The following is a 15,822-nucleotide window of genomic DNA, read 5'->3' as shown; positions in this document are numbered from 1 at the left end:
GACAATGAAACCCTAACCTAGATCATGTTGTCTACTGGCAAAACACTGGTAGACAGTGAGTTTGTCTGTATTGTTTCTTCACACAGCTGAGTCATGTCACTGGAGTCTCTCTCTCTGGCACGGTAAACACGATTATTATTATTGCTGTTATTGCGGTTTTTCACGAAGAAAATATATTTAGATAAAAAACTCTGATCTGTTCCCATCTATTTTGTTAGTAATTAATTATGTACACATGTGTTATGGCATTTTTAACATTACTGCCTGTAATTTCTTCCCTCTTTGCTGTTTGTTCAATACTGATTTTATTTCTTTTATGCAATTATTCAATTATTTGTACCATCCAGGTTTTTCAGAATGTACATATTGATTGTTATCTCGGGACTACTGGCTTTTGTCTCCAGCAAACCATGTGGTAAGTAGTTACTCCAGCAACTGACTTTGTAGTCAGTATGTAGTAAGGCCTATTATAGTTTTTCTGCTTGTATCCATTTCAAAACAAACTCTGGGACATTTCACAATGTGCCATCATCATCCAATGACTCAATAGTTTTGGACATTCACTGTTTTTGCAACTTACATGAGCCTGGATATGCTTGAGATTGCTTCATCACCTCACTCATAGAGGTGGTATTGATAAAAATAGTCTTCAGTGTCAGGGTGGCAATATTAAGGAGAAGTAATGGATAATGTTGGTGCTGAAACCGCTGTCTTCCTGACATTTAGAGATAATATTGGTGCTGAAATTGCTGTGGCAAGGAAATGAAGTTGCCTTTCTTTCCTCTTGTCGCATGTGATTGCTGATGCAGCAACTGTGGTTTTGCAACTCTGACAGTTCATGTTGTTCATACAGTGTTTCTTTTTATTTATTTATTTTTATCATGTTTCCTATGTCTGATGATTCTTTGGTGTGTTTCTGCAGAGACTGAGGGCTCTACCACAGAGCTGCTCCTTTCACTCAACAAGGAGATCCTGTACTCTCTGGAAACACAAGAAGGAATCCCTAATCCCAGTGTTCACCTGGCATTGCGGCTTTCTGATCACCACAATCTTGTCAAGGAGAGCGAACACCTGAATAGACTGAAAACACATTTGCACAATGACATCAAAAAGTAATGTTCTATATTTCTTTTATAATTTCTATTCTATTATATTCATTGCTGCAGCAAAAAGCTCATGTTATTTTAAATCTATGTATGAACTGGATTTACAGTATGTTTTCTTATTTTGCATTTCACCTGACCTCAATTCCCCTAGCTCTCTGTCGAATAGTCAACCAGTGGTGGGTCTGATGGCTCTGTACAGTCTGGCTTTGAAGGCCTCATGTTATGACCTCAACACAATCACCTTCACAGTCAACAACAAGAGAGACACTCTGCTGACCCATCTCAAGAGACAAATGGAACAAGAAAAGGACCACATTGCCTGTAATCTCTTGTTCCTGACATTTAAAGATTTACATTTAATTCTTGATCCTTTAATTCAGTGAGAGGTTAAGTTGAAACTCTTCCATGTGTTATCTCCATTAATACAGCAGTTTTCCCCACTGACATTTATTTCTTGCCTCGTTTGCAGTCAGCCACCGTCCTCTGACTAATTATTACCAATACTCACTGGGTGTGTTGGCTCTTTGTGTCAGTGGCATCAGGGTCAACCACCATGTCAGTAACAAGCTCATGAAAGCTGTACAACATGGGCTCATTAACCATGGAGAGAATGAGTCTATTGGTGAGTGAAACCAGAAAAAACACCAAGGCATTTCAACATTACAGCAAATTTATACTTTGCCGCACAAGACACGTGCAGGTCACTCATTACAACGCTGGTTCATCACTGACATTAATCATGTACATTTTTATATGTTGGTCATGGTGATCATTTCAGGAGGAGCCATTGGTTTGCTTGCATAACATCCAGATGTGCTAGATCAGATCTTGAACTTGTGGGGCTCTCATTAGCAAATAGTGTCTTCACACATGCGTATACTCATTGTAGCTTTGTAGATCTGCTATTTTTGGCAAAGAGATTTGGTGTAGAGAGAGAAAAAGAAGCAGACCCAGTACAGAGCCAACTACGAATCAACTAAGTATTAGTTTACTAAGTGTAGAGGGTTTAAGAAACTTTAAGTGGTTAAATGCAAAGATATTCCACAGTTATTGACTTGACCACTGCATAGACAGTGTCTGTAGAACCCTGTTTTACCTAAGTGTCCACTGGTTGCAAACAGACCAGAATACATAGCAGTGAATGGCACTAAGTTGTCCTCACTCTGGATTATAAATATTTATCAGCAATTGGACTATTACTATAATTTATATAATTAATACATTATATTATAAAATAATATAATAAAAGTGTTGTGATGTCATTTCACCTCCACATTTTCACAAGTGTTGAGATATTGATTGTTGGTTCATCAATAATATAAAGACAATAAGACAAAAAATATAAATCCCTTTTTAAAATAATAACCATGAACTTTATTTTTATAGTGTGCTGCGTTTCTAAACACTAGACCATACCCGGTCGGCGCAGCCGTGGGGGGATATACGCACATGATCTGGCAACCCGGGAGGCAGTTTGTCCCATAGCTGGGCAGCCGCAGCTATGGGACGACATTCTTTGACACAAAAACGCTAATAAGAAGCTGTGATTTGATGAAATTGAAAAACGGGCTTCACAGTTAAGTTCAGATGGTAATGGTCAATGGCTGTGTGCAAAATCAGAGCAATTGGTCCAGCCAGTGAGGAGAACCGGGTGTCTTCACTCACCACTACAGAGGTTACTAGAATTATAGTAGGATTATAGTAGGATAGTAGGATGTATTTATAAAACAACAGTTATGTGTGATGTTGTGTTATTGCTCAGTATAATGTTTATTTATCCACTTGTACCTCAGACTGTACAAATGTAACCAAATGGACACTTACTGGTCCATTTCGTTACATTTGTACACTCCCAGAGTTAAATTAACATAATATTTTTTACTGTGTGCCTCTAGTGAGATTACTTTGAATACTTAAGGTCTTATTTGATCCCATATCTTAGACACACTTGCCATGGCTGGGATGGCACTTCAGTGTGTGAAGGATGCTGGCTCCCATGTGCAGAATACAGCTGATCTTGACACAGCCCTGAGCACAGTTAAGCAGAAACTCCTGGCTTCCCAACGGGCTGACGGTCATATGGGCAACGAATTCAGCACAGGGCTAGCAGTTCAGGTAATGGTGACTTTTCCGTACTTTAGTTACAAAGCTCAAAATACATATGTTAACTTATAGAGCTCACTTAACCATCCCTAGCACCCCTTTTCTGGGGCCAACATTCGGCTAAAATTTGATTAATTTTATTTTTAAGGTTCGCCTGTAATGACATGCCCAAAACAGGGATAACCGATTGAATGTGGTTATTTAAATTGAATATGCATGTACTAGTTGATTGTACTTACACACACTGTCCTATAGGCCTTGTTAGCAATGGGCAGCCAGGTTGAGGAGTGTGCTGCATCCATGGCGGCTATGAGAGCAGATGCCAGAAGCAACACATATCACAATGTCATGGCCATATCCCAGACACTACCAGCTCTCCAGCATAGATCGTACTTGGATGTCAAGAGCAAGGAGTGCTCCAATGAGGATGGTAAATGCAGTGTTTCCATTTATGTCATTGGTAACTTATGTGTGTTTAGGGCATGTCTGTACACTCTATACTTTCTTTCCTACAGACAGTCTGGTGGTGGAGCCCAGGCAGCCTGTTGTGGTATCACCGAGTCAGACTACTGTGACAGTAAATGTGGAGGTGGTGAAAACCACTGGGTCACCTACTGTCTATTCTGTGGACGTGCCAAAGAGCAGCACCCTTTTGAAAACCCTAGAACTTCTCCAGAGTAAAAATACTGGCTTCACGTGAGTTAAATGGACACTGCCCATTGTTTATCTTCACTCAACATTGTAAAAATCCAGTGTGCTTCATTGAGATTAAAGGAATCCATCTTGTGTTTTAGGTTTGAGAAGGAGTCCAGCCTTTGGGGGCCTTTCCTAAGTGTTGTGAATGGAGAACAGGCCAGACAAAGCGACCGGAGGTATTGGAAAATCACTTCAGATGACACCGCTCTCAGTCAGGGTGAGGACACACACACACACACTCACTCACTCACACACACACACACACACACACACACACACACACACACACACACACACACACACACTCACACTCACACACAGATTCCGCTGTGACTTACTAATAAACGTGGGGATTTTTCACTCCTATAGGTATCAAGGATTTTAAGATCGAGCGAGCTCAGAAGATCACCATAAAAAATACAACCTACTGAGGTTATGTGGCAGCCTTGCACCAAAAGACGTTCAACTGGAACTGTGTGATTTTAACTTATGAATAATGTTTTAATTCGGATATCTGTAAGCATTCATTATCTGACAGTTAAGGACCGTCCGCACACCAAGCACTATAACTATTGTTGTTGTCGTTATAGTTGTGATGTGGACTCTGCCATCCACTTGATTAGAATACATTTTAAAACTATATCTTTATAGTGCCTGCTTGGTTTGGACGGCTCACTAGTCTTCAAGATTAGCCCTACCAAGGATGAATGAGTTTCAAGCAGGCTTTGAAGCACTTTGCACCACGGCAATTCTAGGGTTAATTCGCAGAAGTTAATTGTTCAAATACCTTCTGTTACTTTGTCACCGTGTGTGTTTTTCACTTTTATAACCAAATGAAAATAAAATTTGCATTGGCTTTTTAAATGAAGACTCAAATGTACTGTATGTAGAATGTCTAAATGTTTATGTACTGCAGTGTAGTTCACAGACCTATGGGTATGAACAACACATCTTTCCAAATGTGTGTCAACACAGATCAAAAAAGGCCTTACAGGTTTAGGTTAAGACTTTGACAGGGCCCAGTTTGGAATTGCAGCCTCCTGAAGGTGTTCTTTGAGGGAAGTTTTGAAAGTGATTAGGGTTTTACACTCCTTTACTCCTTTTGGTAGGGCATTCCACATTTTTGTTGCATAGCATGAGAAGGAGTTCATTCCCTTGTTTGTTGTGATTGTGGACTTCATTTAAAAATTATGACTAGAGTTCCCTGCCATCTATGGTGCTTCCTATGGTGCTTCCCTGTCTTCTATGGTGCTTCCTATGGTACTTCCCTGTCCTAATCTATGGTACTTCCTATGGTGCTTCCCTGTCTTCTATGGTGCTTCCCTGTCCTAGTCTATGGTACTTCCTATGGTGCTTCCCTGTCTTCTATGGTGCTTCCTATGGTGCTTCCCTGTCCTAATCAATGGTACTTCCTATGGTGCTTCCCTGTCTTCTACGGTGCTTGGCTACCTGCTTAATTCTATACATTTACTGGGCACTTTAATGCTAAGGTATCTAGACCAGATCAGTGTTCATTTTGTTGACTAAGACTAAAAGAGTCAAGACTAAGGTTTTGATATTTAGTCGACTAAGACTAGACTAAGACTAAACATTTTCAGCAGACTAAAATGGGACTAAAACTAAATGGTGTGTGTTATTCAAAAGACTAAGACTAAATCAGAATCTGCTGTCAAAATGAACACTGCAGCAGTAATATTCTATAGCAGGCTATTACTGCTATGTCTATACGCTATCTCTACTATGTTTTAATAAGCACTTGGCAATGGGCTATGCATCTCAACAATCCTATAACTGCATATCACAGGTTTCACAGTGTGAAAAGTATTTTGAGGTTTATTTCCATGGAGAACTGGGCACCATTTGAGAGGATATGCATAGGCTACTACTAGGCTATCATGTCATGTGTTTGTGAAAAAAATTGAACCTGATCTATTTTACTTAGTAACTAATTAATTATGTATATCAGTTAATTTCAGTAACGTTCATGTCTGACGATTCTTTTGTGATCCTCTGCTCCCATCTGCTGGCCAAACTAACTAACAACACATTACTCACTCGTGGTTCTAGTATGCCACCAACCAAAGTTATCCAGGTGGCTCAGCAGCATAGACAGTAGAAGCTACTCGCTGGTTTATGAGGTAGTTGGTTAGGTTACACAGAGACAAGGGAATTGGAGCAACAGCCTTTTTGTGTCCCCCTAATAGTCGAAGGTGTCTGGTAGTGGTAATCCCTACCAAAGATCTATGCTCCCTACAGTTTCCGAAAGCGCCCGATTTTAGACTTTTATTTTGAAGACTAATCCACCACCGAGTATCCTAATCCTACTTCCTCTTGTGAGTAAGACTGACACCACAGACGTCCAATCGACAATGAGAGTTTTTATTTTTCTTGCTCTATTTTGTACCGGTTGTACCTACCCTTTCCGTTTTGTGAAACGTAATGATTTCTGTTTTGGTAATTTATTTTTGTAAAATGTCTTCGTGTTTTGCATTTCCAGGGGCTATTCAAGAGAGGTTTGAAAAATCGTAAATTTTAAATAGAAGCGAAATGCGGTAGGTAGGCTACCTGCAGGATTTCTGATCCCATAATAGCTGATCCCGATCTGATAGATTAATCCAGACTTCATCACAGAAGAAGCCAGACTCAACCCGATGAGTCGGAATTGTCCGTTTGCAGTGAATTTCAAAAGCCATCATCATCAGTCAAAACCATGTCGTCCAATGGAGAAAAACAGCGTGCTACATTTTTCTCAGCAGCAGAGCAAGAAGTTCTTATGAGAGCTTATCAAGACTACCGGCCTATTTTTTTAATGAAAAGTAATACGACAGTAGCATCAAAGGAAAGGGAGATGGCATGGCAAAAAATTGCAGACCGAGTTAATGCGTAAGATGATCAAAGTTGTGAATCTTATTACATTTTTGAAGTGATTTGATGTTTACGGCAGTGTGCACTGTAATAATACTAACATTATGCATTTTATTTTTATTTGATTAAATTAGATGCAACCCAGGTGGTGTGAAACGCACTTGGCAGCAGATAAAAGTCAAGTACAAAAACATACTTCAAACAGGTATTTCGCTTTATGGCCAATTTGTTTCCATAAATACATAATAGGCAGCATGGGCATTATAGTTGAATTTCACTTTATAGCCAACAGGAGGAAGTTGGCCCATATTGGGTCCACATCACCTTTCAGTCCAGTTGAAGAGGAGATCATAAAAAGTCATGTTATGGATGGCATCCCAGGGGACAATTCATCAGCGTCAACTACCCCCCAGCCCCAGGACACAAACAACTTTATAATTGGTAGGTTTATAATGCTGCTGATGATGATGATGATGATAATAATAAAATTTATAATAACAATCAATAATAATAATAATATATAACCACTCTTTTCCCGCAGTGACTGAAGGAGTCATCAAGACCAGCAATTCTCCTCCTCCTGTGGATGAATCTCCATGCAACTCCAGAGAACACCTCACTGACCTCAGCACGGTAAGATTAGCTTTTGGTGCCTCTTTATCACTGTTTTAACTGAAATCATGAAATGACAAATAGGGCCGCAAAAGACCATTTCTTTAGCAATTATTCCTTCGATTAATCGAATAATCTAAATATATATTTAAAATATCAATGAATCACTTAATGTATGTTAATTTAATTATGAAAATAACTGATCTACAAACTCACAATTAACAAAATGTCTGACTAATCCCTGCCCAGATGCCTGTAAAAGAGTTATACAAAGTCCATCTGGAGAAGCAAATACAACATTGTGACCTTGACATGGACCATATACAACTTAAAATAAGAAAAACACAACTGGAAATTGAATTACTGGAGTACAGGTTAAAGGTAGGTTTATATAGTATTTCCTTTTCTTTCATTAGAGTGAATGTTGTTAAAGGAATAGTTCACCCAAATTACTCACCCCATGAAGCCATGATTTCATTTAAATGTCTTTGTTTTTGTCACATTCCTGATCCAATATTCCAATATTTGATGACTCAGGGTCAGTAGGAGGCCAAGGCAAAACTATATAACAAACTTAACATGCAGACTTGGGAGGCGCACCGCAGCTCCGATCTTCCCCCAATTTGGCACAAACACTGTTCAGGGGTCTGCCATCAGAATAGCTACAACAGGCGGGGCCCGGGTCTGGCATGAGAATAGTCACATCAGGGGCCTTGTGTGGCCCCCAGGGGCCAGGTTAGGGGGCCCAGGGGACCACAGGCACACGAGAGAATGGTCACAGCAAAAAAACTCAATTGCACACATATGGAGCGCTCCAGCAGTGTTACATCAGTATCTAACACTTCAAATGCCCATAACTCGGTGACCATTGCTCTGATCAGCGCAATATGGGACTGGATTTGAAAATCTAGTCAAATATTGTCTCAGGAATGGAACAAAAACTAAAAAATCTCCATGAGTTCAAGGCCTCAGTGAGTAATTGTTAAAAAAAAAACTACCCCTTTACAAAATTAAAAACATGCTCTTTAATTTGTATTTGCAGGACATGAAGAAATGAAGAAGTGAAACGAAAATCACTATTTAACATCCAAATAAAACATAAGTAATTAGGCTACAAAACATGGTGTTTTTGAAATGACTGTAGTTGGAAGGGTAGCATCATCTTGCTCTACAGGAGGGCATCATCTCTATCCTCTTACAGTCAAATATTGTTACACCACATGCCACAATTCTGTCACATGCCCTCTCTGATGTAACCTTGAGCCTGTGTGCATTGTGCAGGCATTGGAACAGGCCTGGGCCTTAAAGATGGTTAATTGTCATCTCCGGTGAGGAAAGTACATTTACTTAATGTTTTGAGTATCTACTTGAATAAAGTTAACTTGTACTTTTTTTTGCCTGTCAGGTAACTTCTGAATTTGATGTGGTGTAACACAGCAGTGTGTCCGCAAACTAAACTGTAGCCTACTAATTTTGGAGTGTATTTCCTTGCTAAGCCAGAACCTGCAACTACATAACTTGTGATGTCAGAATGAAGTTTGTATAGATTTGTCAAGTCAGTGCATTAATTAGGCCTGCGTGGTTGCATCAGAGAGTTATAGACTCACAAGGTTCTGTAAGTACATTGTAAAAACAGCACAGCAATGTTATATTAAAAAATAAAATGTACTGTTAATACTTAGTGTTTTTCAACACCAAATCATGTGGTGTTTTTCTTACTTTTCAATACTTTTTAGTTTTTTATCACTTACAAGCACTTGGACAAGTAGCTGCAGGCAGATGGGCTGTGGTGCCAGATCATAGTAGGGGCGGGGGTTCATCAGAACGGGCACCAATGATGATGCCGTTGCGAATGCGACAGCTGCAAGCTGCAGTCAGGGGCATAGATATATATATATATGGTCAGGGGTACTTGCTACTTGGACAGGTTGGCTTGATGGTGATCCAGACCAGTGTTGCCATGTCGACTTATTATAAGCGACGTTGGGCTTCTTTTTCTGTAAAGTTGGTGGTTGCGTTTTTTTTGGGCTGCTAAGGTTTCTAATGTGTACTTGCTTATTTAGGCTTGCTTCCAAATGTTTTAATTATTATTTAAACCAGTTGTTCTCAAATATTTTTATTAAAATGTTTTGTGACAGGGAGAATGTGTTCTTTAATGTTTCAAATAATATTCCAAATATTCCACAATGTATTGCAAGAGTTTTTGAAAATAGCAGATCTACAAGCTCACGACGTACGGTGTGAGCTTAAAGATCGGCTATTTTCAAATATAGGTTTAAAGTGCTCATGTGGTATAATTGCTTATTTTGGGCTTGTTTTCCTAGACCTGGTTGCTTATTTCTCTCACAAAATATGGCAACACAGATCCAGACCTAGCCCTGAAACAACAGACGAGCGTCATGTGAACCATGGCTAATCCAGACCATTGGGGTTGGATTCAGACAATAGAGTTATAGATTCAGACCAGACGCTATTTATTGCCTGAAAAGACATGACTAGATTTTATTTTGAAAAGTACGAACCGGAAGTTTAGTGTTGGAGGCAGACCCCCTTATTGAATGGTAACCTAGTTGTATAAAAATGATCACGCCTCCCGTCCCATAGTGTAGCGCATGTGCGAAAGGAACCAGTGAGTAGACTGTTATTAATTGATGATAGCATGATATATATTACTAGCAGACGTCACATAGAGGGTGAGCAAGCCATTCAGTTGCCTAATTTATATACTGTTTTCCAACTTTAGCCAGCACTAATCGACACATGCAAGCAAAGCAGACATCCCATAATGTGTTCCTTGTGTTATCGATTCACTTTGTCCAGCTTGGTTTCCAGAGTTAAACCCCAAGTATGTTCAATTAGACACATCGGATCTGTTTATAACGTGCATCATCCACAACAGTGGAAGGGACGCGAGTTAAGCTGCAGACGTGTCGGACAGTCGGTTATTGTCAGTGCAAGTCATTTGTTTAGCATGGCCAACATGGCAGGGACGCCACGGTTACTAAGTTCAAGTACTGCATCAACTCTACATGGAACAGCTCGAGTGAAGCGGGTGTCTATAGAGGGGAACATCGGTAAGATAAGTGCTGCTACAGTAATTATTAAACATGTCAAAAACCCATGCTAATGAATGAATGGCCTCTGCTAAAATACTGTTTGATTGATTGATGTACTTTATTTAGTAAGACATGAGAACAACAGTACATGGAAGTACAAATTCACAATACAAGGTCTACTAAATTGGAAGACTCATTAAGCACTGAGCTTGTTTAAGATGAGATCCCCATGCACACAAATCATGATGACATATAAGAGACAGACAGATATACACACTACTATACAGAATGTCATACAATCAGCTTACAGGTTACTGGTATGAAAAGTGAAAAATATGTACAAGAGAAGAAAAAGAAAAGAGGGGGGTGGTAGGTTAAGACTTGGACAGGGGCAATTTTCGAATTGCAGCCTCCTGAAGGTGTATCTTTAGGGCAGTTTTGAAAGTGAGTAGGGTTTTACACTCCTGTAACCTTTAATCATCAGCTGTTGGAAAGTCCACCTTTGTGAGGATGTTGCAGTCGGCAAACCAGGACTGGCAGTTGGTCCCTGAACCCGTGGGCAAGTGGCAGAGCATCGACGGTGATGGTGGTAGCACAAAGGTATGCACAGTGCACCAGTGGTGGAAAAAGTACTCAAATGTTTTACTTAAGTAAAGGTATCATTACTGCAATGTAGAAATACTCTGTAACAAGTAAAAGTCCGGAATAATTCAAAATGTACTTGAGTAAAAGTACAAAAGCATTGGTATAAAAATGTACTTGTATTACCAAAAGTAGAAAGTACTCATTTACCCATTTCACAAGTTTTCAAGTGTAGGAAATGTTTGTATATTTTTTGAAAATAACAGATCTACAAGTTCACAATGTCTCGCATCGCGAGCTGAAATGTACAGGGCTGAAATGGTTAATGTATGTTTCATAATAATAATCAAAATCTACAAAGTAACTAGTAACTAAAGTTTGAAATAATTGTAGTGGAGTAAAAGCACAGACATTTTGAAATGCTCTAGTAAAGTAAAAAAATACCTCAAAATTGTACTTAAGTGCAGTACTTGAGTAAATGTACTTTGTTACTTTATGCCACTGCTGTGCACATATACCCAGGGTACTAAATGATCACTAGCAAAGGACAGACAAAATCTTTATGTTCTATGACATCTTCTGTACTCAGGAAACGGGCAGTAACCTGCTCCAGATGATGTACCAAGACCCTCAGCGTTGGTCGTACACCTTCCAGACATATTCCTGCATGAGCCGCCTGAGAGCACAGTTGCAGCCTCCTCCAGCTGAACTCCTCAGCTCAGAGGGAACACCCGTTCAGGTGTTTGAGCGCTCCGTTTACAGTGACAGGTGAGCAAATGAGGACCACACAGAAAAATACATGAAAATTATGCCTGTGTAATTAATTGCATTATTAAATGCATTACTTACTTACTTACATAAGGTATTGTATGACAGACAGACAGACAGACAGACAGACAGACACAAAACAAGAGTGCACTCAGTACTAGTCAGTAGTAGATTGCAGACCTCCATCAAAATTTAAAAGAGCCTTGACAGTGGCACTAAAGGAAAAGTCACAGAGTCCCTGTAAAATGTTCTTGTGCACAGTAAATCTTATGACAATGCTGCTGTTACTTTTCAAGATGTTGGTCACAGACAGACAAACAAATGGGCAGGGGTTGACACTAACGGTTGCCAGACTGCCCGTGGCAAGTAAATAAAACGTTCGGGCAAGTGGAGTTTGCTTTCAGGTTGCCCGACTGGCAAGTGCGTTTGAATGGGGAAGCAACCGTCTTCATTAAATATTATTGGTTATTCATGAAAGAAAAAATAATGCTACCGTTTAGCAGTTGCACTCATTCAGACTTTCAAAGTAACTGTCGCCACTCGCTAGTTATCGATTGGATTTAAAGGTAGGGTAAGTGATTTGCAATTATTCAAATAATTGCAAAATGGGTCTATGTTCTGATAGTGCTCGTTACTATAGAGTGTCCTGTCCATATAAGGAGTCTCCATGTCTCTCCAGCTCTTTATAAAACAGAAAATGCATTTTCGTTTCAGTTTCAGTTTAATTTCCAATTTTATCCAATCAGGATAGAGAACTCAATCAGGATATAGATTAAACAAGTTAAATTGGAAGTGATGACACTAAGAAATGAGCAGGCAAAATTAGAACTGGAACACTATAAAAATGAAGCTTAAAAATGGGTACTTTCTCCTGATTGGCTGAGATTTTGACACCTACCGGAAAATGTATTTTCTGTTTATTAAAGAGCTGGAGAGACGGGGAGACTCCTGTTACTGAACAAACACTATATAGCAATGATTACTATCAGAATATAGTGCTTTAACCTTTAAAAAAAAAACTTTTTGTTTTAACCCAAAAATATCACTTACCCTACCTTTAACATTAATTTGATTTACTTTTCGGGCAAGTGGGCATGACCTGACGGGCAAGTGCCTCTGAGACCTTAGTGTCAACCCCTGATGGGGGTGAAAACATAACCTTGAAGTTAATGAAGAAAGAAAAGACATGCATGAATAATAATTAGACCTATTTCATCCCTCAGGGGAAATATGGGGAGCACAGGGGTGGGAGCATTTAGGGGTTAAGTGTCTTGCTCAGGGACACCTCGACACATTGCGGGCGGCCGGGAATCGAATCTGGGACCTTATGTTTCCCAGGCGGGCTTGTGAGTCGCTACCCATTCAGCTATGGGTGCCATATATATAGATATAGGGGGACGTGACATACGGTACCTTATACATGCCATTCTTTCCCACCAGGTATATTTTTGCCCTGAACATGTTTGAGTTGGGATGTATCAACTCAGCAGAGTGGGCAGTGTACCAGGAATGGCACTCCTTCCTAGTGGAGCAGTTTGGGCACCAGGTGGAGCTAGAGGGCATTATCTACCTCAGAGCCCCACCTCAGGTATAGTACATCCACAACACAAAGGGACAATTTGATATTCACACTTATGTGCTGCACTTAAAAACAATACAATGGTTGTAACAAGACATGAGTGCCAGTGGTTTGCCGGTTTTACTACATCAGTGTCAGTTTTTGTGAGATTATTAAAGCTGGCAGAGGAAATAATTGTGTGATACTTTGAGTTATTGCATTGTCTCCTCAGAAATGTATGGAACGGCTGGGCTGTCGGGGGAGGATAGAGGAGGAAGGAGTGCAATTGGACTACCTAGATAAACTGCACACTCAGCATGAGAAGTGGCTCATTGAGAAAAGCACTAAGTGAGTGGACTCATCACTGGTTATTGTTAAACACTGTAGGTCTTTATGCTTGAATAATACTTTAAGACTAAACAAGACCTCTACTGAAATGTAGAGGTCTAAAATCAAGGTGAAGACCATTGAAGTATGGCATTTTTTACTTATACATATTTGTTTCTTCAACAGTAGTACTTGCTGTTGAACAATTATCTCTCAGCAACTTTTATTTGGCATTATATTTCAACAAAGGTCTATTCATTTGATCAATTGCACAATACAAATGTAAATGACTGTTTAATATACAAGACATATGTTTAGCTGCTGCATTATGATATATTACACTACCTGTTTGAGAGCAAATAACTTAAACTTAAACAACATATGGTAAGTTATGTGGCAACATAACATAAGTCTGGCAACCAACAAGTATACACAGTAAAATAGTCAGTGTTAATTTAACTCTGAGAGTGTATAAATGTAATTTGGTTAAATTTGTACACTCACCGCATTACAAATGGATAAATTACACTGGGGACACTTACTGTATATGGTTCTGTCATTTCAGATTACATTTTGAAAGGTTGAGGCAGGTACCTGTATTAATACTGGATGCTGGTGTAGAGTTTGAGAACAACCCAGAGGTGCAGGAGGAACTTATAATAAAGGTATTTACAATTATTGTTACAAGTGTTCATAATGCACCTCATTATACCACAGTTAACCACATGGAGGCACTGGTCTAACACTACTCTCTGTGGACTGATCTTTCATCCTCTCAGACCTGTGCGAACTGTGTGGGGATTTCTGCAATCTGGCCTTGTTTGATGTGATTCATATTCAGAGTTTCAGATCATTCAAATAGATCCTTAAGAACAGGCATCTTGTACTTTCGTACTCAGGTGAAGACCTTCTTCGAAAGTTTATGAAAAGTCAACTGACTGCACCACCCTGTTGGATCAAGCTGTGACCTCAGTCAGTCGTCTGGATGGACGTGTGGCTGCTTTGTGAAGTTTTCTGGACTTAATTATTTAAAGTTTTAATAAATAAATAATAAAATAAAACAAAATTATTATGATTATCCGCAACTGCACCACAACTCCTGTATGGGACCATAATTACACAGTGCGGTCAGATTGTGTTGCCTGAGAGTATAAAAAGACAAAATATTGATGTATTATCTGCCACAAAATAATTTGTTTTTATTGTTTGCTTATATATATTTTGTTGTTACTGTGAGTAGTTAATTGTTTACATATACTGTATGTGAATTAGTTTAGGAATTCTTCATACAGTGTATATTAACATTACTTGATGGAACTTAACATTCTAAAAGGACACTTAAGAACCAAGCTTAGTTTTTTGCAGCATCACACTGATTTATACTGTATAATTGTATGATTGCAACACTGAAGAATCAATATTTTATAAGCTACAGAAAGAAGGTTTTTTGTTAAACTCCATGGCTGTGTGTCTTAGCTGTCAGACGTTAACTCCATGGTTTCTTAGCTGTCAGATGTTACCTCCATAGCAGTTTGGGTTCTTAGCTGTCAGATGTTACCTCCATACTAGTTTGGGTTCTTAGCTGTCAGATGTTACCTCCATAGCTGTATGGGTTCTTAGCTGTCAGGTGGCCAATTGCCTCATTGCTGCCTAGATCCTAGAACCAATGGATCGCAATAACTGTATTTGCACTTGTTTATTAATCAATACAAATATTTTAATCTTTGACTCCTTCTAGTCTTTTTTTCCTTCATATTGACGGGGTAATGGTCCGACGGCCACTATTCTGTTTGGATTTTTTTCACTGCCTGTTTTTCAGTCAGTCTTTTACTTCATTTTCTAGGGAAGACGAGATTTTAGTTCCTGCCTCTACGGTGGGTATGCCACTGATAGCGGCACAATCATTTTTAACCACTTAGCTTTGGCTATTCAAAAATAGCAGATCTACAAGCTCATAGCGTGGCACCGAGTGCCGTGCTATGAGCTTGTAGATATGCTATTTTTGAAAAACATTTTAACTCAAATCTTTGCTTCTGGGGTCCCTGGCACAAAACATTTTCAGATGAGGGTTCGCGGCCAAATGTATTTCAATTTAGGGTCCTTGGCATGAAAAAGGTTGAAAACCACTGTTCTAAATGGCAGTGGTTCA

At 39.3% G+C, this 15,822-nt stretch overlaps 3 protein-coding genes across 4 annotated transcripts; all 3 read left to right on the top strand.

Annotated features, from left to right (window-relative positions):
- The first annotated feature begins 17 nt into the window (after positions 1 to 17).
- tcn2 (transcobalamin II) lies at positions 18 to 4,769 on the top strand. Its single transcript, XM_084054523.1, has 10 exons — positions 18 to 122; positions 348 to 415; positions 923 to 1,112; positions 1,258 to 1,427; positions 1,576 to 1,728; positions 3,049 to 3,221; positions 3,465 to 3,639; positions 3,725 to 3,905; positions 4,004 to 4,122; positions 4,275 to 4,769. The coding sequence occupies exons 1-10, from the start codon at positions 94 to 96 to the stop codon at positions 4,334 to 4,336; spliced, it is 1,320 nt and encodes a 439-aa protein (XP_083910649.1). The 5' UTR covers positions 18 to 93; the 3' UTR covers positions 4,337 to 4,769.
- A 1,684-nt stretch (positions 4,770 to 6,453) lies between these two features.
- On the top strand, positions 6,454 to 8,559 carry LOC311043327 (uncharacterized protein). The gene is made up of 6 exons (XM_084054527.1): positions 6,454 to 6,788; positions 6,905 to 6,975; positions 7,056 to 7,211; positions 7,312 to 7,403; positions 7,632 to 7,763; positions 8,425 to 8,559. The coding sequence occupies exons 1-6, from the start codon at positions 6,616 to 6,618 to the stop codon at positions 8,437 to 8,439; spliced, it is 639 nt and encodes a 212-aa protein (XP_083910653.1). The 5' UTR covers positions 6,454 to 6,615; the 3' UTR covers positions 8,440 to 8,559.
- Positions 8,560 to 9,987: 1,428 nt separating this feature from the next.
- dguok (deoxyguanosine kinase) lies at positions 9,988 to 15,299 on the top strand. 2 transcript variants are annotated; one of them, XM_084054524.1, is made up of 7 exons: positions 9,988 to 10,456; positions 10,923 to 11,038; positions 11,610 to 11,788; positions 13,229 to 13,376; positions 13,579 to 13,694; positions 14,239 to 14,338; positions 14,573 to 15,299. In XM_084054524.1, exons 1-7 carry the CDS (start codon positions 10,168 to 10,170, stop codon positions 14,597 to 14,599), a joined length of 975 nt encoding a protein of 324 aa, XP_083910650.1. In that variant the 5' UTR covers positions 9,988 to 10,167; the 3' UTR covers positions 14,600 to 15,299. The 2 variants fall into 2 exon arrangements, with proteins under 2 accessions (XP_083910650.1, XP_083910651.1); XM_084054525.1 differs by lacking the exon at positions 14,573 to 15,299 and having other exon boundaries at positions 13,579 to 13,698; positions 14,239 to 14,311.
- The last annotated feature ends 523 nt before the right edge of the window (positions 15,300 to 15,822 follow it).

Source organism: Gymnoscopelus microlampas (assembly GCF_963454915.1).
Source record: "Gymnoscopelus microlampas genome assembly, chromosome: 4".
Classification (NCBI taxonomy): Eukaryota; Metazoa; Chordata; class Actinopteri; order Myctophiformes; family Myctophidae; genus Gymnoscopelus; species Gymnoscopelus microlampas.
Note: the sequence above shows the minus strand (reverse complement) of the source record. Positions and strands in the feature narration are given on the sequence as shown.

Excerpts from the sequence above, each read along its gene's own strand:
- tcn2 (XM_084054523.1), top strand. The coding sequence starts at position 94 with ATGTCACTGGAGTCTCTCTCTCTGGCACG. Across the intron at positions 3,906-4,003 it reads AGTAAAAATACTGGCTTCAC|GTTTGAGAAGGAGTCCAGCC; the intron begins GTGAGTTAAATG and ends CTTGTGTTTTAG. Across the intron at positions 4,123-4,274 it reads TGACACCGCTCTCAGTCAGG|GTATCAAGGATTTTAAGATC; the intron begins GTGAGGACACAC and ends TCACTCCTATAG.
- LOC311043327 (XM_084054527.1), top strand. The coding sequence starts at position 6,616 with ATGTCGTCCAATGGAGAAAAACAGCGTGCTACATTTTTCTCAGCAGCA. Across the intron at positions 6,789-6,904 it reads ATTGCAGACCGAGTTAATGC|ATGCAACCCAGGTGGTGTGA; the intron begins GTAAGATGATCA and ends TGATTAAATTAG. Across the intron at positions 7,404-7,631 it reads ACCTCACTGACCTCAGCACG|ATGCCTGTAAAAGAGTTATA; the intron begins GTAAGATTAGCT and ends ATCCCTGCCCAG.
- dguok (XM_084054524.1), top strand. The coding sequence starts at position 10,168 with ATGTGTTCCTTGTGTTATCGATTCACTTTGTCCAGCTTGGTTTCCAGA. Across the intron at positions 10,457-10,922 it reads GTCTATAGAGGGGAACATCG|CTGTTGGAAAGTCCACCTTT; the intron begins GTAAGATAAGTG and ends TTTAATCATCAG. Across the intron at positions 11,039-11,609 it reads GTGATGGTGGTAGCACAAAG|GAAACGGGCAGTAACCTGCT; the intron begins GTATGCACAGTG and ends TTCTGTACTCAG.